Source organism: Thermobia domestica, chromosome 8 (assembly GCF_964235325.1).
Source record: "Thermobia domestica chromosome 8, izTheDome1.hap1.1, whole genome shotgun sequence".
Lineage (NCBI taxonomy): Eukaryota > Metazoa > Arthropoda > Insecta > Zygentoma > Lepismatidae > Thermobia > Thermobia domestica.
In genome coordinates, this window is record NC_137461.1 from 175186659 (window position 1) to 175210883 (window position 24225).

General features: G+C 37.8%; 1 protein-coding gene across 1 annotated transcript in view; it reads left to right on the forward strand.

The window, feature by feature from the left end:
* LOC145693356 (uncharacterized) overlaps positions 1 to 24225 on the forward strand; it is a 1437468-nt gene that overhangs the window by 518864 nt on the left and 894379 nt on the right. The window contains exon 12 of the mRNA XM_081769283.1: positions 11015 to 11201. Coding sequence (XP_081625409.1) covers positions 11015 to 11201 — 187 coding nt within the window. The remainder of the gene's footprint in view (positions 1 to 11014; positions 11202 to 24225) is intronic.

Consider the following 24225-nt stretch of genomic DNA (forward strand, 5'->3'; position numbering starts at 1 on the left):
ATTTTGGCAAATTACTCGTTAGGGATATCTTAGCTATTACTCTAGTTTCATTACTATTCTGGACTTTCTTAGTTTCTGAGAGGTCGGATGATTATTTTGAAATTCCCAAAATTAAGAATCTACACTAACCTTCCGGTATGGCCGGAGTCTTCAATGGCGTTGACCGGATACGGTGAGTGGTGGGATTTCCCTAAAGCCGTTGTCTCTCCGAAAATCCCATTGAGAGCACAGACTCGTCTCGTTGTTGAAGATATTCGTTTTTCGGCTATTTATTTGGTAAGCCGAACCCCTTTTGGCATAAAAGAGAATATTTGGTTATAGGATGTTGTATACGTAAATTCAACCACTTATCTTTCGTACTTGTAGTGTTCTGTCTCCTTTCTTTTTACCTATTCTTTTTTCTACTCCTTCTCTAAAGTTTTTTTAAATTTTTCAACCTTCTCCCCCCTGGTTCAGAAACTCATGAAAGCATACAATGTTTGTATCACTTATTTCGATCGTATGTACTAACTGAGACATCGAGGTTTACAATTCGTGGAGGTATTTCCCGGTATTTCAGAACAACTCAGGACCATTTTTCGCGATACTCAACCCACCATGGGAGGGACTGACGAGAGGATACACTACAATTTCAGATTCCCAGAAACTTGATTATTGTTCATCGATCGTACAAACTATACCCATTGATTACTGACTTCTGGTTTTCTTTCTATTGATTGGTTATATGGTGTGTATGTATTAGTAGTTTGGGCCCACTAATTTCAAATAATCTTGATTTTTTTCTTTCTCTGTATATACATTTATATGTGTATGCTTACGTCTTTTGAAAAGTTACGTCCCTGTTCTATTTGTTGTATTTCCACTTCTTGTGTCAACTTAGTAAATAATATCAACCTTTTCTCTATACGCGGATCTTAGTAAATGGAATCTTTGTCGATTATCGGGTTTATATATATATACATTTCAATGTTGCAACCTTATTAAAAGAAAAAGAATTTTGTTAGTCAGGGTTTTTTGTTTGTTTTGAGCCAAGAAAATGTGAATACTTATTAAATATGAAAAGGTAATGTAGAAAATTAAGTGTCGACCAAATACTAAGATTGATATTAGAATAAAATTTGAGTAGTTGAGTAATATGGATATATATAGGAGCGCATATGTATGTAAAGGGCTCGGTATTTACCCTGGTTCTTTTAGGTTGCCATAGATTTTTGAAAACGACTTTGACCAATTAGTTGTGAATGTAGAGTATTACCGCGTAACTCGTAATAAATAACATCTTACGGATTTGTTATTAATGTTCGTAACTATTAAATTTTAATACTATGTTAAATGTTGCATGTAAATAGAACAAGTAACAGGTCGTAAAAATAACACTAATCCGTATCCAAAGTTATTTTGTGAAACCACAACGAAATCAGTGAATTACGAAACAGTGTGCCCCAAATCCTCCCACTATGACTAGAACATAACTATTTGTCATTCGTCAGTTCAGTGACTTCAATCTCTTGACTCCACGATACAAACCCGAAATAAAATTCAGTGATCTTAATTTGAACTGAGATGTGGTTAATAATTTAGTAATGTGAATACAGGACCTAGGATAGGTCCAAAGACCTAGCTCCATTGAGATATCGTATATTAGAATGGAAATATGTTACCAATGTTTGGGACTGGATTCGATATTTTAAATCTTGATAAATTTTGAGTTTTCATACCAAGTGCGTCAAGTGACGAAATGAAAAATATATATAATGTTAAGCAGCTATTTTGTCTGTAGTCTGTAGTTACGACTAACTACTCTCATGGACGCCAATCATAGTGCATAAAGAGAGTTGATCAAGGAGTTATTATCGACGTGAGAAAAGGACTCAAAAATTGTCGAAATTTCCCCTCTTAGGATAGAGACTCCATAAAAATGCTACCAAAGTTTTTTTTAAATGATTAACCAATTATATTTTTCTAGTTCTTTCACATTGATATGTATTCTTTGTACTGAAACTTAAATATGTTCAATGTTGACCTTTGATTTTTTTCTGTCGATTTTTTTTTTGTTTTGTAACGTAGTCCAACTCTTGATGCATCTGTAAAAATAAATGTGTTATTCGATATTGTTGATAAGTAACAAATTTCTATGCATGTCTATAAAGCATATTATTATTATTACTGTTATTATTTTCTTTTCATGTATCGAAATTTCTCCTGTGCTGTTAAATTAAATTTTCTTGGATTGTAATAAATGTCTATAGAAATGTAGTTAGGTTAGTTTAATTTAACTAAATGCAACCTGAAGTATACATTGTCCTGTATGAATGTGTGTATGTGAGCGAAATGTAGGTTTAGTATTAAGTGCACCATTTCTTTTGACATATATGTGTGACTTATTGTAATTAATGGTAGTTGATAATTAAAGTCGTTGAAAAGTTAATACTAACTCAACTCAGGTTGGCTCTATAAAAGAAGCAAAAAGGACAGAGATAGCCCGAACGAATGATCATCATGGGAGAATTTTGAAAGTCAAAATCTTCAACAAATATGTGTGTTACTTTGATTTTTTTTTCTCTGTGGTCAATTCTAGCATGCCGTTAACTTCATCATTTATACTTTAAATACCGGATACTAGTCAAGAATTTTGGAAATATTGAATAAACTGTTAAATTAAACTTTCTCATCTATCTCAGAGCTAGATTAGAATAATTCGGTAGTTGGGGTTAAATGGATCTAGGTGTGGGGAGTATGGGTTAATATGTGTCTACCTTTGATCACCTTAATACCAAATACTCACCCAATAGCTATTGGAAATAATCCCAATTAGATAATTATCCAGTTTCCTTTACCATATTTCACAAAAATATCCAGTAACGGTTTCCCTATTTCCTCATCTTCTTACTTTCCCTTTTTCTTTCTTTTCTTCTTCCTATCCCATCTTTCTCTTCTTTTCTTTACTTCTTCTTCTATTTTTTAATAAAACTGAAAAGGGGGTCGTGACTGGGAATTCTATGTATAATAAACACGGTCATGTATTTATTTTATTTTCTTCGGAAGTCCGATATAAAAGTCTTCTCATTTTGATTGAACCTTGTATGCTCAAAAGTAAGACATGGATTATATATTCCTATTAAATTAGACATAAGCTGATAGCTTCATGAATATTCCCCCACCAGGGGTGAAGGGTTCCCACTCACGACTTACTCCATGCATCTTATTTGCACATTACAGGGTTTCCCCCTCTTTTGTTTGTTTGTTTCTTTCTGTTTTTTTCTTTTCCCTTTTCAATGGTGTTTGCTCAAAGCATTAACCATACTCTGGCATATTTTTGTTTTATGTTAGGGTTGCGTACTTTGACCTAGAGCCGCCGTAACAACATTTAAATCCAATAATTAGTAGGTAAGATACAAAAGAATTTAGTGAACTTATCAAATGTTCTGAATAACCCAGTAAGATTAGTACCTTCGCAGTTCCTTAGTACCGTGATCTTTTACGATCGTTGAGGAAGGACTTCCTTCGGAAGTATCAGTCTATTGTCGACACTAATGGTTGGAGAAGGGTGGGAAAAACTTATATTGTGATGTTTACTTAACAGAAGTACCGAACGTCAGTATGTGACAAGTGAGAGAACCAGAATTCGCTCAGTGGACTTCACTGAAAACAGGTCGTGAATATTTTCCCGGACACTAGTGCATCACTTATCCGAATCACAGGTGAAGACCAAGGAACAAAGAGAGGACGAAGCTGTTGTAGATTACGTTTATGTAAAGAATTACTTTGTCCTGCGAGCAGAGTAAGACTTCCGAGAGAGAGTACAAAGAACTTCAACTCAAATTCGATAGCGTTCAGTGAGATTATTGTTACGAAAGAATTATAAACTTAGCAAAGTACTTGAAGATTTGACGAATAAAGGGAAAATCCTCCTAAGGAAAAAGTAAGCTAAGAACTCCTCATGCTAAAGCAACTTTGTTGACGCCGAGCAACACTGAATGTTGTAAATATAGCAATGCGCTTGAGTCAGTTGTTTTGTGCCCACAATCTATCACAGGCAGCACAACACCCGAATCAGCAGAATTCGTTGATTGATGATTAATTGTAAGATTTACATCGTCTCTCAAAGCTGACGTTAAAGATTACCACAGTTGTGGCAGGTATAGATTGTGATCTTAATAGTGGGGTAGCAAGAACGAGAAACAAACAAAGCTGCCGTAATCAGAATGTAGTTCGGCGTAATATGCACATAACACTTTATGAGAAAACTACAATACTGGAGACAACTAAGTTTTCACGGAAAATGACGCTTCTTGTCGCCAAGTAAATAAAAACATCTCTCAAACATAACGCAACACCCCAGAATGATCCAATTATATATTATCGCTGTAAGGTCGCGGATCACACCACACGATATTGGAGAATTGAAATCCCAGAATAGTTAAGAGATCACAATGGTACTCGCTTTCCAAAAGTTAAGGTATACCTTTTCACGAACAACGTACTATCCTGTGTTTCTGGTATTCTCGGACATGGACATTCAAGTATGTTGTTAGATTCTAAATATTAAAGTAGCTCTCGATGCAAATTTGGTACCAAAGAACCCAAGAAGTTTCCGCATAAGTACTCGACTAAAAACATTTACGGGGAACACTATTCAGACTTGAGGTGACTTCACTATAATTTTAACTTGAAAAAAAATGTTACATTTTACTCAATATTTCTATGCTTTTAATTATAGTCCCTTCGTTTTTTTTTCTTTTTTTTTTGTAAGCATAGACTATTTTTAAATTAATCGAAATACTTTGGCGCTGCAACGTTTTGAACGTCCACTTGTCAAATTACGTTCTGGAAATGTCGTTATTTATACGAGTTTAGGAGTACACAGTGTTACCACCTCTATCTCGTACTTTGATACTTTTAAAAGGATGTTGAGATATTACTGGTCAGAAGCTTTTGTACTGTTTGTTTCAAGAAACTGAGAATTTATTTGGAATCTGTTGCACCAGCTATTGTGGATGACAGGTGTCCAGTAGTTCTCGTCATTAAGTTTGACAACCGATCAGTGTCACAACAGTCTTCTGAGAAACCGAAGACTTCACGGTTGTTACCATGCCAACAAGAAATATTGACAAACCGAAAATTACACCCCAACATAAAAAAATTGAACTTCTTTAGAGGAGTATGCAATATTACCACAGCAGGTATCAACCTCAGCTTTCCAGAGGAAGATTCGTAGTTTTCACAAGATCATAATAGTATTTCCAAATGTTTCTCATGAAAAGCAACGGACATTGGTCTCGATGGAGAATATAAGCGTGAGATTAAGCTATTTAATGATACACCGCTCATCAAGATATCCTACTCAATCCCATACAGTTTTAGACTTGTGTTCAAAATGCAGCTGGATTTACTCCACAAGAGAGGATCATGAGCCCACTCATATCACTCTGGAATCATCCAGTTCTCTTAGTGAAGAAACCATAAGACAGCTATCGCTTTGACTCCGATTTGCATTGGTCTTAAACTCCGATGTCTATTATCGAAATTTTCGTCGCCACCTATCGATTCACATATGGCATCTTTGTCTTACATGGAAACAAAGTGGCTGTGCTCGTTCTTAATCTCAGCATGGGTTTTTTGAAGTGTCCTTAATCGAAAGCAGTAGAGAGTACAGCGCTATCTTAGTTCTGAACGTTGATAGCTATTCCTACATTTGTCTAATGATGAGGCATATCTCATCCTCTGCTGCGCTAAAAGAATTAATTAATGTTTGGGGAATTCCCTCATCGAATATTATATACTAAGTCAATGATTTCTTTCTAGTTTCCTCGACGGTAGATAAGATGTTCGACTTACGCAAATAATCTTCGAAAGATTACGCTAATGATGACTGAAGCTGTTTCCGGGTATATCAAAATTGGCTCAACGTTTATTGATAGTTTGGGCCATAAGTTGGGAAGCTTCGGGATGTCAGTATTCAATCCAACGTTGGACAACATAATAAGACTACAATCAGTCACAGGCAAAGAATCACCTCAAGAGTTTCATCACTCAGTGTAAAAGACGGAGACAAAATTGTGGATTCCCCTCAAACATCTGGTGAAAAATGCCCAAGTTGCTTAACGTATAAGGCGACAACGTCGTTTGTGCATCTCCCCTAATGTTTGTCATAAGACCTTAATGGCTGTAGCTAAGCAGTCAGGAAAAAATCAGGATACCACTTCTGAATTTGTCCCGATCGATTATTGTAATTAGCTGAGCGTAGAACAAGACAAAAAGAGAATCTCTTGCTCCGAGTGCGCTTTGTTGAGTAGTCAGTGACAAAAATAATTGAACTCCTTAGTGCTACAATTCCTTTACGTAGGACCAAGTACTTATGCGTATATCACAAACTCAATCTAATGAAAAAATTGGGAAAATAAAAATCTTTATAGGTGAATTTTACTAGTAATGGAACCGTTTTTTTTTTTTTTTTTTTTAGAACGAGTGAAAAATGTAAATTGAGAAATTTCAATATTGCGAATATATTTTCAAATAAGAGCATTCCAAAATAAAACTCTTGTAATTATTCTTGAAAATTAATAGTCTGCACTCGTTTCCATTATGTGCTCTTTAGTCGTTTATTCGTGGTTGTGCATTAAATACAGAAGTTTAACGGTTGCATACACATCTACTATCATGAAGCGTTTCTATTACAACAAATAGGGCTCTTGTATGAAATTAAGTTCTTAATGTGCTCTTTGATCTGGTGAAATTTTGTTAATTTTAACCAAATTACTTTTTAAAACAGAGGGCAGTAGGCAAATTTCGCTAATACTCATGCAGTAAAACATATAATTACTTTTATTTAATATTCTAATATAGACTTTTATATTAACTTTATGTATAAAATTTTATATGTAAACAAATACCTGTTTTCTAGTGCAACAAATTATATAAAAACGAATGTGACTATAGTTGTAACTCAACAACCAATGAGTCAAAATTAGTGAATCATTTATTGTGATTTAAAAATAAGATTATGAATATATATATACATCATTTCCATATCCACCATAACTGTAGATTTGAATTATTTCCAATTGTGAATTAATTCAAAGTGCCAATGTTGTATTGCCAATTATAGGTTTCCTATAATGCAAGAGGAACAATATTAGTGTCCTTACCACGATCGTGAAGCTGGTACCCTCTCCTTTCTCCCCAAAGTGCAAATACCGCAGTCGATACTAAAATGCCATTGTGTTCCTTAATGATACCTACCATAGGAAACTCAATGTCAAGCAAGAAAACTTTTCTCATCCCTCCTAAAACATAGTATTATCATGTAACGTAACATATTATTCGTATAATGGAAACAGGGGCAGAGAGGAGCATGACTGTTCTTGCTTACCGAAAATTCCATTAAACAAAACTTCAACTACACATCAAAGAAAATATTAAATAAAAGAACAGAAGGGAGAGTTGATCTTAGCAGTCAAAGTATTGTCTTCCTGCTCAAGGACACTGTGCAAGTCCTTGAGTATTGCACTGTTATGAAGTACTAAGGTGTCGTATCTTTTAAAGAACACTAAGCCCAGTTTCTACCATACAAACTTCCAAATGTATCTGGGAATGGTTTTAATTGATTATATTGCAATATATCATCAACATTATATCATTGAGACACGGTATAGTTAGAGCTATGAAACACATGTCTGGCTGTTCGTTCCATATTATATTCATAGCCTCTCAAAGAATAGAAATTTGACATTTATTAATTGACATTTTACCAGTATTTGACATCTTCGCAGATCGCATAAAGATGTCCTCTAGTTTTAATATATAGGCTATGTAGGGGGGTTTCCTTCTGTTATCCTTGGCCAAGATATGCGTTTTGAGTGCACTTTGATATATATATATGAGGAACATTCAAATGAAACCTGGGTGAAAAAATGAAATGAAATCTTTGAGTTTCACGGCCCACGGTTATGCCGGTTAGGCTAAAGGAGACGGTGATTATGAGAAATTAATGAAATGATGGAATGAAGAAAGTGGGAGGAAATTGGAGAACCCCGAGAAAACCCACGCACACGGTGTTTGTCCACCACAAAGTTCACTTGGCGGGGGCTGGGATCGAACCCGGAACCCCAATCACCAGAGGTGAACGCTCTACCACTGAGCCACCGCGGCCCTTAACATAATTACGGGTATGCTGGCGCCATCGATTCGTAGAGAGACTGACGCGTACGCACCGTTTGACGTTGCAAAGAGCCAGTGTGTTTTCACGCCGAACAGAAGGTGGTCACACAAGTTATCATCCACTGCCGAACATGCAAACGAGTAAGCAGGAACAACGAGGAGTGATTCGATTTTTGGTGGCGGAGGTAGTTGGAGGCCGTCAAATGTATCGACGGATGAAAGCTGTGTACTGAGTCGTGCAAGTGTTGTTGAATGGCGCAAAAGATTCCTTGAGGGGCGCGAGTCACTGGAAGACGATGCTCGTCCTGGACAGGATCATCGTGCCATCACACCGGAAATTATTGCAGAAGTGAATGCTTTAGTCTTGGACAACCGCAGAATCACCGTGGACGAGATCCATCGGTTACTGGGTATTAGCGTGGGCACCGCCCACACCATAATGCATCAACACTTGGACTTTCGAAAAAATTGTGCGCAGTGGGTTCCCCACCAACTGACCGCCGAACAGCGCAATACTCCAATGACGCTGTCTTTGAGTCATCTGCAACGTCAAGAGGAGGAATACGGCTTTCGGTCGTGAATTGTCACACAAGAAACGAAACATGGTGTCACCTTTTTGAACCGAAAAGCAAGTGTCAGAGCAAACAGTGGGAACATGCGATTTCACCACCTCCAAACAAATCAAAGGCCGTGCACATTAGTTCTTGTAAGGTCAGGATGTCCTTCATTTTTGACCACAAGGGCCCACTGCTTATCGAGTTCCTGGGAGTCGAAACGCCCAGGCATGTTGTCTAAAGGGGTTATCCTCCTGCATGATAACGCCCGCCCCCACACGGCCAATGCGGTGAAGATGACATTGCAGCAGTTTCGGTGGGAAACGCTGGAACATCCACTGTACAGTCCCGACCTTTCACCCTGTGATTTTCCTGTGTTTGGACCTCTAAAACAAGCTACTCGCGGACATCGATTCGCCACGGACGACGAAGTGTGTGACTGGGTCCAGGTCTGAATCCGACAGCAGCCTACTAGCTTCTTCAACGATGGAATCGACCGGCTTGTGTCCCAATGGGATAAATGTGCCAACAGTTTTGGCGCCTGTTTTTGAGTGTGTGTACTGTGTACAACTACATTTTTGAGTTAATACAATCGTTACCGTTACTTTACACTAGTAACCGGGTTTCATTTGAAAGCTCCTTATATATATACAGTGAAACCTGTCAACTTTGCCACCTTCCTAAGTTAGCCACACTGAAGAGTGTTTACCCTATGATGATAATGATAAATTTACCTCCGTATCTTGGACACGAAAAATACAGTTTTGTTATTTTTCTTAACTCTTTCTTATTCCCATATGAGAGGCATATGTTCTGTATTGTGACTGGACACAAAGATTCGCACGATTTGTTCTTGGAGGTCAATGGCCAGAAGACTACCCTGATAAAGAGGTGGTGAAGAAAGATGTGAATAAGAAAAAGCACGTACAGGAATTCAGAAAATGGTTGTATGTATTTGTTTACCCTGTATGTTTTGGTAAAACCATTAGCTATATCGGCTCCTTTCATCAGTGGGAAGCTTTAGTAATTCCGGAAAATTCTCAAGGTTAAAGCCCAATTGTCATTTATTGGCACCTGATTGCATGTCAAAAGGTAGCGGATTTTTTGAGATATGAATTCCCTCAAGATTTTCGCAAAACCTCTTTTGCTGCGAGGGAAACACTTCTAGCTCATTAACAAGAGGTAGTTAACTACGAAATTAGAATGTGCATATCTGCAAAAAAGAATAAAGCAAATATGTCTAGAATGAACCACCATTCAGTAACAACTGAAAAGAAGTCATACAAATTGCTTATGAATTTCTCAATTTATAACTTAGCTTTTCTTGTTTTCAATCTGAATAACTCAGTGTGCTATAATATCAATTTCAATAAACTGCGTACATACACTTCTATTTCATGGTTGTTTGTGTTATTGTGTTTTCAATCCGAATAATCCAATATACCAGACTAGTTTTCAGTCAAAGAAAGGTATGTATATATATTAAACATACTATCAAGAGCGCCGATCCTGGAGGGAGCGAGGGGCCCGAGCCCCCCAAAGCTCATGTGGCCCCTATTTTATTTATGAATATTTGGTATAATTTGAGTGCAATTTGTCTTAAAATCTTCATATATATACTTTCTGCATCTGAATGCCCCCCCCCCCAAATTTACAGAGAAATCGGCGCTCTTGCATACTATAATAATATTTTCTAGTACTGTATATTTTTATGATTACTCTATATACATTATTTATAAGTAGCTGTCGTGCTATTGCTTATTAAAATTTTTACAATCAAGTAATACTAGAAATCCTATTCTAAAAATACACAAATCACACTTATTTTCTGTAAGTTGGCCACCTGTCTAAGTTGGACACTTTCGATGGAACCGATGGAGGCTAACATAGACAGGTTTCACTATATATATATATATATTCATTTTAATGTGGGGATCCGTTTGCGAATCTTCATTCAGCTGCACCATACCACGGGCCATGGTAATTTGCCTAAGGAAAGTTTATGTGGTGTCTTATTGCTTCAATGCCCTAAGTATGTTCTTATTGTGTGTAATGGTTAACCTACCGCTACCTACAACGCAGAATACAAATACAATCATTGAAATACTAGGAGTTGTGTTTCCAGTAATATTCTATCAATGCTTTAGTAGACTTACTTTTAAATATCGCCACCTGCAGAGCCCGCACCAACTGTCATACTTTTAACTTTTTTCCAGGTTGTAATAATGTCAAAAGTGAAGTCTCGTGTATTTCTTTTAATCTATCGTGATGGTTCTATAGCTACTTTTTCCCTTTTTAAGGGACCAAAAGGAATGGATGGTGCACCTGGAAGAGATGGAGAAAAAGGTCAGAAGGGAGAAAGAGGGTATCCTGGTTCCCGGGGTCTACCTGGTGACTCATTAGAAGGCATCCCAGGACCCCCGGGACCAATTGGTCCTCCAGGAGATAAAGGAGCTGATGGTCGACCTGGAGTTCCTGGTTTCACAGGTAAGAATGTTGGTGAAATAATTCTGTAAAATAATGCATTTCCTTATCGTTTTTCAAATTATTTAAATCATTACATTTGTCAACATTTTCAAAACTTTTTCCATGTTGAGGAAAATACTTCGGTTTATGAATTTGAATATACGTAATTTCCTTTAGCAGATAAATTTCGAGGACCAAAACTTAAAGAAATTTAAGAAATATACTGTGACTCGTATTAGCACTATTTGCTGGTATCTCACAATTAGTTAGATTTGGTCTTTTCAAGTTGCAATAGTTTCTTCGTAACGTTGAAACAACAGTGTGCCGGAGCTCAGAGAAACTGTTTCATTTTAAGGTGCATTTCGCCAGCCCCCCCCCCTTGGAGTTTCGAAACAAAACCTATGCCAATCGTTTGTGCTTCGTTTGTGCCGGAATGTACCGCAAAAATTTTCGTTTGTACCACTTCCGGTACGAAGTTATAAGAGTTTTAAAGTAGGGGGGCTGGGGAAACGGCAGCCCCCCCACCTTGGAATTCCGAAACGAAACCTATGGCAATCGTTTCTGCTACGTTTGTGCCGGAATGTACCGCAAAAATTTTCGTTTGTACCACTTCCGGTACGAAGTTATAAGTGATTTAAAGTGGGGGGCTGGGGAAACGGCAGCCCCCCCACCCAGGAATTTCAAAACAAAACCTACGCCAATCGTTTGTGCTACGTTTGTGCCGGAATGTACCGCAAAAATTTTCGTTTGTACCACTTCCGGTACGAAGTTATAAGGGTTTTAAAGTGGGGGGATGGAGAAACGGCAGCCCCCCCACCTAGGAATTTCAAAACAAAACTTATCCCAATCGTTTGTGCTACGTTTGTGCCGGAATGTACCGCAAAAATTTTCGTTTGTACCACTTCCGGTACGAAGTTATAAGGATTTTAAAGTGGGGGGCTATAGAAATGGCAGACTCCAACCTTGGAATTTCGAAACAAAACCTATGCCAATCGTTTGTGCTACGTTTGTGCCGGAATGTACCGCAAAAATTTTCGTTTGTACTACTTCCGGTACGAAGTTTTAAGAGTTTTAATGTGGGGGCTGAGGAAACGGCAACCCCCTACCTTGGAATTTCGAAACAAAACCTGTGCCAATCGTTTGTGCTACATTTGTGCCGGAATGTACCGGAAAAATTTTCGTTTTTACCACTTCCGGTACGAAGTTATATGGGTTTTAAAGTGGGGGAGCTGGAGAAACGGCAGCCTCCAAACTTGGAATTTCGAAACAAATCCTATGCCAATCGTTTGTGCTACGTTTGTGACGGAATGTACCGCAAAAATTTTCGTTTGTACCACTTCCGGTACGAAGTTATAAGGGATTTAAAGTGGGGGCTGGAGAAACGGCAGCCTCCAAACTTGGAATTTCGAAACAAAACCTATGCCAATCGTTTGTGCTACGTTTGTGCCGGAATGTACCGCAAAAATTTTCGTTTGTACCACTTCCGGTACGAAGTTATAACGGTTTTAAAGTGGGGGCTGGAGAAACGGCAGCCTCCAAACTTGGAATTTCGAAACAAAATCTATGCCAATCGTTTGTGCTACGTTTGTGTCGGAATGTACCGCAAAAATTTTCGTTTGTACCACTTCCGGTGCGAAGTTATAAGTCATTTAAAGTGGGGGTGCTGGAGAGACGGCAGCCTCCAACCTTGGAATTTCGAAATAAAACCAATACCATTCGTTTGTGCTATGTTTGTGCCGGAATGTACCGCAAAAATTTTCGTTTGTACCACTTCCGGTACGAAGTTATAATAGTTTTAAAGTGGGGGCAAACTTCAGAAACATCAAATTCTATACAAATAGAGATAGAAACATAGAGTTAACGGCAATCGTTAATGCACTTAAAAGCACTAAGCACTAACGTTAGTGCTATCATATTTTCGGATTTATTCAAGATTTTTGGGGGGTGCAACTTCAGAAATATCAAATTCTATACAAATAAAGGTAGAAACATAGTGTTAACGGCAATCATTAGTGCATCATTAGTGCACTTAAACGCACTAAGCACTAACGTTAGTGCTACTATATTTTGAGATTTATTCAAAAAATTTGGTGGGGTGGTCAACTTCAGAAATATCAAATTCTATACAAATAGGGATAGAAACATGGGGTTAATGGCAAACGTTAGTGCATCGTTAGTGCACTTAAAATACTAAACACTGACGTTAGTGCTACAATATTTTGGGATTTATTCAAGATTTTAGATCGGGGCCAACTTCAGAAATATCAAATTCTATACAAATAGAGGTAGAAACATGGAGTTAAAGACAATCTCCAACAAAAATCTTGAATAAATCTCAAAATATGGTAGCACTAACGTTAGTGCTTAGTGCTTTTAAGTGCACTAACGATGCACTAACGATTACCGTCAACCCCATGTTTCTACCTCTATTTGTATAGAATTTGATATTTCTGAAGTTGCCCCCCCCCCCGAAAATCTAGAATAATTCCAAAATATGGTAGCACTTACGGTAGTGCTTAGTGTGTTTAAGTCCACTAACGATGCGCTAAGTTTTGTGAAAATCTGTCCGCATAAAGATGGGTGGGGCCTAACATCATATGAAGTTGGTCCCGCACCAAAATCTTCAATATCTCGTAAACGCTGATAGCACTAACGCTAGTTCTAAATGCACTAACATGCACTAACGATGCATTAACGATTTGAAACGTTTGGTGTAATTTGGGAGAGGTGGGGGGCCAATTTCAGGCACGTAATTTTTTTTTTGCGGTACATTCGTGTAAAAACGTACCACAAACGATTGACATAGTCTTATCTCGAAATTCCAAGATGGGGGGTTCTGGAAACGGCAGCCCCCTAGTTCAAACTGTCATACTTTTGTACTGAAGTGATACAAACAAAAATGTTTGCGATACATACCGACACAAATGTTGTTAAACGATTTGCATAGGTCTCGTTTAGAAATTCCGAGGGGGTATGAAAACGGCAGCCCCGTAGTTTGAAACTCTCGTGTCTTTGTACCGGAAGTGGTACAGAAAAGAGTTTAGCGAAACGTTTCTGTTCAAAAGTAGTGCAAAGAGTGGGCATAGGTTTCGTTTCGAAATTCCTGGGTGCGGGGCTGCCGTTTCCACAGCCCCTCTTGTAAACTCATATAACTTCGTACCGGAAGTGGAACAAACGCAACTTTTTGCGGTACATTCCGGCACAAACGTAGCACACACGATTGGCATAGGTTTTGTTTCGAAATTCCAAGGTTGGAGGCTGCCGTTTCTCCAGCCCCCCCACTTTAAAACCCTTATAACTACGTACCGGAAGTGGTAAAAACGAAAATCTTTGCGGTACATTCCGGCACAAACGTAGCACACACGATTGGCATAGGTTTTGTTTCGAAATTCCAAGGTTGGAGGCTGCCGTTTCTCCAGCCCCCCACTTTGAAGCCCTTATAACTTCGTACCGGAAGTGGTACAAACGAAATTTTTTGCAGTACATTCAGGCACAAACGTAGCACACACGATTGGCATAGGTTTTGTCTTGAAATTCCTAGGTGGGGGCTGCCGTTTCCCCAGCCCCCACTTCAAAACCCTTATAACTTTGTACCGGATGTGGTACAAACGAAAATTTTTGCGGAACATTCCGGCACTAACGTAGCACAAACGATTGGCATAGGTTTAGTTTTGAAATTCCTAGGTGGCGGGCTGCCGTTTCCCCAGCTCCCCACTTTAAAACCGTTATAACTTCGTACCGGAAGTAGTACAAACGAAAATTTTTGCGGTACATTCCGCCACAAACGTAGCAAAAACGATTGGCATAGGTTTTGTTTTGAAATTCCTAGGTGGGGGGGCTGCCGTTTCCCCAGCCCCCCACTTTAAAACCCTTATAACTTCGTATCGGAAGTGGTACAAACGAAAATTTTTGCGGTACATTCCGGCACAAACGTAGCAAAAACGATTGGCATAGTTTTTGTTTCGAAATTCCAAGGTTGGAGGCTTCCGTTTCTCCAGCCCCCCCACTTTAAAACCCTTATAACTTCGTACCGGAAGTGGTACAAACTAAAATTTTTGCGGTACATTCCGGCACAAACGTAGCACAAACAATTGCCATAGATTTTGTTTCGAAATTCCAAGTTTGGAGGCTGCCGTTTCTCCAGCCCCCCCACTTTAAAACCCTTATAACTTCGTACCGGAAGTGGTACAAACGAAAATTTTTGCGGTACATTCCGGCACAAATATAGCACAAACGATTGGCATAGGTTTTATTTTGAAATTCCTAGGTGGGGGGGCTGCCGTTTCCCCAGCCCCCCCACTTTAAAACTCTTATAACTTAGTACCGGAAGTGGTACAAACGAAAATTTTTGCGGTACATTCCGGCACAAACGTAGCACAAACGATTCCAAGGATTGCAGAGGAAAATTTTAACAACCGAACAAACGATGTAAAATGAAAGCTGCCGTTTCCCCAGCCCCCCCACTTTAAAACTCTTATAACTTCGTACCGGAAGTGGTACAAACGAAAATTTTTGCGGTACATTCCGGCACAAACGTAGCACAAACGATTGGCATAGTTTGTTTTTTTTCGAAACTCCAAGGTGGGGGGGGCTGGCGAAATGCACCTTTCATTTTACATCGTTTGTTCGGTTGTTAAAATTTTCCTCTGCAATCTCTGTGTGTCTTTGTGCATGTAGATGAGTGCAAGTTTTCGTCATTCAGATACCAAGTAAAACATTTGAATTACAAAGGGAGAAACCTGTAAATTACACTAGGGAGATTAAGTAATTATGCTCAGATTTATCATTTTGCTTTACGCTTAGTCAAGTTTAACGTGTTGGAAATAAGGCATGGGAAGAAGTTTTCTTGAGAAACTTTAGTCATGCCTGTAGTCATTATTCAAAGCACTTCTTAGGTATTTCTTAAGACGCTTGGACTGTAGCTTAATATTAAGGCAAATTTGTACTTAAAAATTCTTTTCCATCACTCCTTATACATTATTTTGAATATTTGTAAGTTTATTGAGCTCACAGGCCAATGTAATTGAACAGCGATAGTACAAGGAAAGAAATTCATAAACTGCTTATGTCTTTGCGTAGGGATTATTTTCTGCTTCATGTATCCAGTTTTGAGATCACATGCCAAATTTCGGCATCTTTTAAATACAAAAAAATACGATATTAGAATAAATTCTTTATCTACTAATTTAGAAGTAGTACCAAGAATTAAAAGAATATCCAACTCGAATCAATCGATCAAAACACCCCCTATGCCTCGGTTTTCGGCAATAGAGGTCAGATACTATAATGCATCGACGCCTTCTACACTTCTGGTCACAAAGAGTGTGATGTGTGGATTTGTGGTAGAGCGGGTTGAAATTTAAGAAATCAACAATAAAATAATAATAAAAAATGGAAACCAACTAAAAAAAATAGCATTAACAGCATTTAATGCTACCAAACAACTTCATACGGGGCAATCTTCTTAAACTGATATTACATTAGAATGTTGTCAATATATAGTATATATCGAGATGAATTTGTGTGAGTCGTTATATCGCTTTAAGAGTTTTGTTAGATAACTAAATCCTTTTATAGTTACTTGGTGGCAGTTTTACTTGTTAGCAGTTCTACTAGAATTGTCACTCAGTTCACTCATTTATTACTTCCTGTCACTTCTGTTTGCGGTTTCTACTGTTGATACAACTTGAACTGAATCACTGTATCACTTCATTTAGACTGTTAACCCAAACTTCGTGTCGCTTTGTAGGAGTTATGTATTTACTCGCTGCGATAAACTCTTCCTTGCTGTCCATGTTGATATCTTCACAATTTTATCAGTTATCCAGCCGTCTGCTTCTGATTGTAAATACGATGTTGTCCCAATCACTTCGTGGGAGACTGTACTTATGTAGGTGACTGTACAAATGATAGTATTGTCTTCCACTCCAAAGTTCAAAGGAAGAATTTTATCCCCCCAAGCTTCACTGTGTTTTCCGCAAAGGAGAAAACATAATGCGCACAAAATCAGACAAGAAACTTGTCAAACAATAATTAAAGTTTCTAGTAGAATCAAAGCTGTCCACTATAGCAAGATAACCAGTGATAGGAGTCACTTGAAATCAGTAGCGGCGTAAGGGCGGGGAGGGCGGTGCCGCCGCCCCGGGCCCCACTTCCTGGGGCCCCCGACGGTAGGTAAAAAGTAATTACTAAGGAACCTTGTTAGCATGAGCCGTACAAGGGCCATCAAGGTTTATAATCTACACCTTCCCTAAATGTAAACGCAATTAATTGTCAATCAATATTACACCAAATAACGGATGAGACAACAGAAATATCTGTCTAATAAAGCTAATCAGTACTGGATTTCCGTATAAGCTAAACAAACTATAAGCTTCGGGCCTCATTCTCTTGGGGACCTGAAAGAAATTTAAAGAATAAAACTGAATGTAGATTCCAAATAAATAAAATAAAAGTTTCATTATCTTGGAGGCTCCCAAGGAAATTTAAAGGAAAAAGCTCTGAATATAGGTGAAAAATAAAGTAAATGTTTTATACTCTTGGGGGCCCCCAAAGAATTTTAAAGGAAAAGGCTGAATGCAGGCGAAAAAATAAAACAGACGTTTCACTTTCTTGGGGCCTCCAAGAAAATTAAAAAAAAAAAAAAAAGAATTTAGGTGAGAAATAAAAATAAAAGTTTTACTCTCTTGGAGCCCCAAAGAAATTTAAAGGAAAAAATGTATGTGGATTAAAATATGAATAAAATAAGTTTCAGTCTGTTCAATAACCTCAGAAATTTAAAGGAAAAGCTGAGTGTAGATTAAAATATAATGAAAGGTAAAGTATATTGTGTTATTTACATTCTAAGGTATTATGATGCAAGTAATGGGGCCCCGTCTGCTAGTTTGCTTCCTAAACTATCACTGTTTATTTATTTATTTATTTATTTATTTATTCATATATCAGTCCAAGAGAAGGTTAGAAAGAAGGGATGAACGTATATAATGCTTTATTAGGGTACTAGCATTCTGTTCCTAATTAAAAGCTCCTTGGTGCAGACGCTATAGTCGCTGATTCACTTGTTTTCCTTCTGTCTTTATTCTTTTGTCCCTTACAAGTCGAATTTTCAGCAAGCGAAAGCCTTTTGCTTAGCTAGTTCCCCCATTTCTGCTCTTGTTTTTTGGCGTATGAATTTACATTTCAGCCCACAAATTTAGAGTGAAGATAATGTTCAATAAGAAAACAAGTGTTCAAATAATCAAATACTTCAGCATTATATTTAATTAAACTCCTGATTGTTCTCATGTGGAACACTTTGACATACAACGTGATTCTGTTCAAGTTCGGGAAGCATTTATTGATTTCATCTCTGTCGAAGGAAAGAGTTTTGAGAGTATTTCTGCTAAAATACTGAAGAAACTTCATTGTGATAGGCTTGGTATTAAGATTCCAGAGGCCAGTCTTGTAATAATCAGGCTACAATGGCCGGGCAATATTCTGAAGTTCAAACTTTGATACGGAATATAAGTCCTTTGGCCATTTTCGTTCCTTGTAACAATAATTCATTGAACCTTGTGGCTTAGATGCTGCGCACGTTAACGTTCTGGCGGTGACTTTGTTGGGAGAAATGAAACGTTTGTTGGTATTCTTCTCTAGATCTACTCACCGATGGAATGTGCTGCAAAATCACGTAAAGATTGGTCTGAAACATGAAAGTGACACTAAATGGAGTTCAAAAGCAGAAGTTTTAAAGGCATTTTCTAGTCAATTGGATGAAATAATTGATCTGTTGGAAGAACTGCGTGACCCTTCGATTGAAACGCTTGATACTAGAAGAGATGCTGGTCTTCTTCTTGCAAGCATCCAGTCATTTAACTTCATCGCTTTACTATATTTCTGGTCTGCAAATCCCTCATATATTGATCGGATCCAAAAATGCCTTCAATCTCAGGATATGAATTTCAATCAAACTCTTACTCAGTTACAGAGCCTGGTTAACACCACTAATATCTGGAGACTTGAGCTAGGCAAGGAAATCATATCCACAGCTGAAAGAAGTTGCAGGGCATGGAACATAACTGTTGGTACACACAGTAGAAGCAGATGCATGCCTGGAAAAGCAAAGAATGAAACCTGACTGCACAGGCCGAAGTGAAGCGCTCTATCAATGCAATTCTAGATGAAATGAAACAACAAATGTATGATAATTTTACTCAGCTGCATGATCTGAATGACAGATTTGGATTCCTGTGTTTTATGACCAACTTTGTGTAACAGGTAGATGATGAGAGCGAGGAAAGGCTAAAAGCATGCTGCTCTGATTTGGCTTTGTTCTACCCGAATGACCTGGACGGCTTATTATTATTTCAGGATTGTAAGGATTTAATCCGTTCACTAAGGTGTGCTCAGAAAGCTAAAGAACAACTTGACTTTTCACCACAAGGTATTCTGAAATATGTATCTTCAATGGGGCTTGAGATTTACTAAAGTTTGGCAACCGCTCTTCAGATTTTGATAACACTGCCCGTATCTGTCGGATCATGTGAAAGGTTTTTCACCAAAATGAAATTGATAAAATCATACTTGCGTTCTACAATGAGTCAGGAAAGATTCACGAATATGGCCATTCTTTCTATCGAAACTGAAATAGCATCCACTGGATTCTGATAATATAGTTGAGACTTTCGCTGCTACCAAAGCAAGGAAGGTATCATTCTGCATGTTGGTGGAACATAGTCTAATATGGTAGTGGAACTACTGTCGAAAGTAGTTTCATGTTTCAAGTAAAGGCAATAAAAATACAAAAGTACCAAAAGAAAATGAAATCTTTGTTTTACGTTCCACGATTATGTCGGTTAGGCTAAAGGGGACGGTGATGATGAAAAATGAACGAAAAGGTGGAATGAAGAAAGTGGGAGGAAACGGGAGAACCCCGAGAAAACCCACGAGCACGGTGTTTGTCCACCACAAAGTCCACACGGAGCGAGCTGAGATCGAACTAAGGAGCCCAAGCACCGGGGGTGAACTTTCTACCACTGAGTCACCGCGCCCCCAAAAGTAACAGAAGAGTAATAAAAAACTATAAAGATTTGTCAATTGACTGGTGATCGGTGATAATGAAAAGTAGGATGTAGAATTCTGTGCTCACATACTTAATTATTCAATATATTCAGGATTTTTTGTTATAATATATTCTAATACTAAGTATGTTAGTAAATGGTAATGGAAATAGTCATAAGTGACAGAATATAAAGATGACTGAATTATTAAATACAAAATAATATAATCATATTTAAAACAAGTGCGAAATCTGGAAACAATAGTAAAAAAAAAAAAAAAAAAAAAAGACAAGCAGGAGAGAAATGCTCTAGTGCTTAACTATTCATTGATATTTCGGCAAAAACAGCAGGACTAAATAGATCGTATATTATCACTGGAGAGAAACCGAATGTTAAAGTGAATGGGGCTAATTGTAGGAAGAACAATCTAATCAAATAAAACCCATCTAACGTAAATTCAGACAGGTGAGAAACTATGAATAAACTTAATCATATGAGAAATTGCACAGGAGAAACACTAAAGGCAAGAACCGAACAAAAATATTCTAGAAAATATAGAGCGTACATTTAAAAATGGCATCGGTTATATTATTATTTGCAATTTTTGCAATATCAGCTTTATTTTACGTTTTGTACGTAAATTTGTCTCTAACTGTATTATTAGGAGCATTACTTCCACTATTCCATCTAATTACAGAACGCGTTGATACTACGATAGTATAGGTGTAGGATAAATTCTGGATTCTTGATTGTTACGTTTTGTTTGTTCTTAAGATTGTTATTTCTGTTGTGGATTGTTGTTTCCGTTACACTTCTATCCCTGATCCTTTTTCTATAGTGTCCTTTGTTTGAAAATGAACAAAAAAGAAACACATATGCAATGATAATCGCGGTCCAGTTTTATTTGTAGATACCAGCCTTAAGGCGGTTCTAAGCATTTAAAAAAATAGACAGGGATGCTGAATGTCAGCCCTATTTGTTTAATATATCCCAGATTATAATGATCTAAACACACACACCAACGGGAAAGGGAGAGGAGCAAACAGAAAGAATGATTATGTAAATGAATGTCAAAAATAGGAGTGTATAAATCACGATTGTTTGAAAAGAAGCCCCAACCTACTTCCCTGGCCCCAGGCCCCAGTTTGCCTTACGCCGCCACTGCTTGAAATAACTTAACTAGACGCACTGAACTGGCTATTCGGCAGCCACAACGAGTAGGGGAACGTCCGCACTACTTCACGTCTACCGGTGAAGTGCTCCGCTGAACTAGCATGGCAGGCTAGCTCCTTCTAACGAAATATAACTTGCTTTTCAAGACAATGGCATTCATATCCATTGCAAACGCTGTTGTGTGTTCAACTTTGTCATTTTATTTTACTATGCATGCGAGAATTATATTCCATGTCTTTCCTTACATTCTTCTTTTACATATGGAAATGTTCTTTTACATATTGTAAAATTCTCTCAGTTTATGTAAGGCAGAGCAATTATCGTACACGGGAATTTGGACTTTCCCACCATCTTTTTTTATAAAAGATCTTAAATACAGAAATATATTACAATAAGTAGTTACTCCAATAATTTTAGGTAAGAAAGTGGAAGGAACCCAATCACCAGACGTCGTAGGACTTTTGTAGGTGAGGTTCCTCTCTCTGACCGGGCGTCGTTAGAGGGAATAATTTTTTTGTGATTAGGTGTCTCTCGGTGACCGGGCGTCGTGAGAGAGAAAGGGAACTCAATGGCCGGGAGCCTTAGGGCTTTAGGATAGGTATCTCTCAATTGACCAAGCGTCTTGAGAGGGTAAGGTGAACCCAATGGCCAGGCGCCTTAGGGCTTTAGGTGGTTTAATCAACCTGGATAGATTGATGCTTGTTGAGGCGTGCTCCTGTCTTTTATCCTAAAATGTCGGCTACCTTCGGTGATCTCGGTCTTGCCGACTGGTGGCGATTGTGGGCGACTCCTCTTCGGTTCTGTCGTCTGCGTTGTATTTGTTTACTGTCAACACGTGTAGTACACACATGGTTATCGCATGATGTCAAGACATGCAGAACCTTACAATATGTAAATGTTCGTTTACGTATGGAAATCAAAATGAGAAAACGAGTATGCGAATACATTGTTTGGAAATATTGTGTCATTAAGTATTTGAACATTACTTTTATCAATACTAATACCATTTCAACATGTATTATATTTAAAAGAAAAACACATTTGCACAAGTTTTATCGCTTGCTAAGGTTGGCTTGGAGGTTCGAACTCGCAGCATTGGTTGACGTGTTTTCCGAAGATACCAGAAGTTGGGTTTAGAAAATTTTTGCCTCAAAACAGCAATATAGAATGCGGTCATTATTTACGGAAGAGCATATACGTTTTCACTTTTGGAGCATTTACTCTTATATTCTTGAATTCGATTCCATGCAGAGGGTTGATTGGAGAATCTAAATGAAAGTATGCGCCTTTTACTTTCTTTATCAGCATACACGTGGCCGATTTTACCCACAATTAATGCGAATGGTTGTACATCCTGAAGAAAGTATAGGCTATTTTAAATCGAAATCAAATGATCGTTCGGAAGTTTGTACCAGAAAATCGTTTCCTTCTTTACATATGTTAACTTAAAACATTGGATGGATTTTATTCCTTTCATTCCTTCCTCATGATGGATTAGAATTACGCACAACGTGGTTATTTCGGAAGATTGGAAGAAAAGATGTGCCAAATTTTCTTACAAACGAATACATTTTACAAAAGTTTTCGTTTTTTGTGGAACAGACAAACAGACGTACAGATAGTGACGGATAGATAGACAGGCGAACGGACCGGCAGACTAAGAGACAGGTAGATAGGTGGACAAAAACAAAAGTCGGTTGAGCCAAATGAGAGAATTTCGCTACGCTTGCTTCCATTTTATTTTAGTTTGTAAGGATAGCTTCAGTTGTAAGAAATATATCGTGGCGGATCCAGGATGTGACCTAGTGAGGGCCTAACCATAGTTTGCAGCTTTATGCAGTGTAAAGCAGGATTGAAACCCATTTTATCCAGTGTATACCTGCGCGTCAAGAGGGGTGTATGGCCCCTATAACCCTCTTTGGATCCGCGACTGTATATATATATATATATATATATATATAATTAGTGCATGAAAATCTAGAACCTTCCTTTTGGTCTAGAATCGTGGTTTCCTTATCTAAAATCGTGAAACCAGATTTAAAAGTGTAATACTACATTTCGTAGCTAGTCGCTGAATGAAAAAAAAATAATTACTCCATACAAGCCGAACAGAAATCGGTTGATAGACAGGAAAGACTGATGCATGCCCATAGAAGCAATCCATGCTATATACATTCAAACTGGAACATTTTTTATTTTCCTGTTTTGTGGAATTTAGAACGTAACATTTTTAAACCTATTTCTGTATTTCAATTATGTTTTGCGTACACTGCATTAGCAAACGTAATGTATTTAGCTATTTTTCCTTGGTACACAGCTAGTTATATACATGCGTGCCCCAAAAGTTTCGGAAGCAAACACCTCAAATTACAATTCTCCTCCTCCCCAAACGTAGTAGAACAAAGCGGAGTTGGTTATAACATAACCTTTGTAATTTAATCTGTAAACTACATTTTCTTGATACGCCGTTCTTTCAAGCACTATTGATTTATAATTGAAGTTCGATATTGTCATTAACAATCACCCAAGTAATGAGATGCATGTCGACCAACGGTTGATTTTTGGTGGTAATCACCATTTCTCCCACAATGCTAATACGTTGGTAATGTCCGCTGTACCACAGTATTCAACCAACCTATTTTTACCGGGAAAACAGAAAGTTTTTACCTTAGCCCTAGAAATGACAAGGTAAGTCCGACGAGGGTATTGACTGAGTAGCTTTGATGTTATTTCTCACATTATTTACGAATAGATGTTTACCAATGTTTCGTGAAACTTCTTTCAAGTTCAAAGAAAAAATAAAGTTGTATTCTTTAACGCAAAGTGACAAGGTG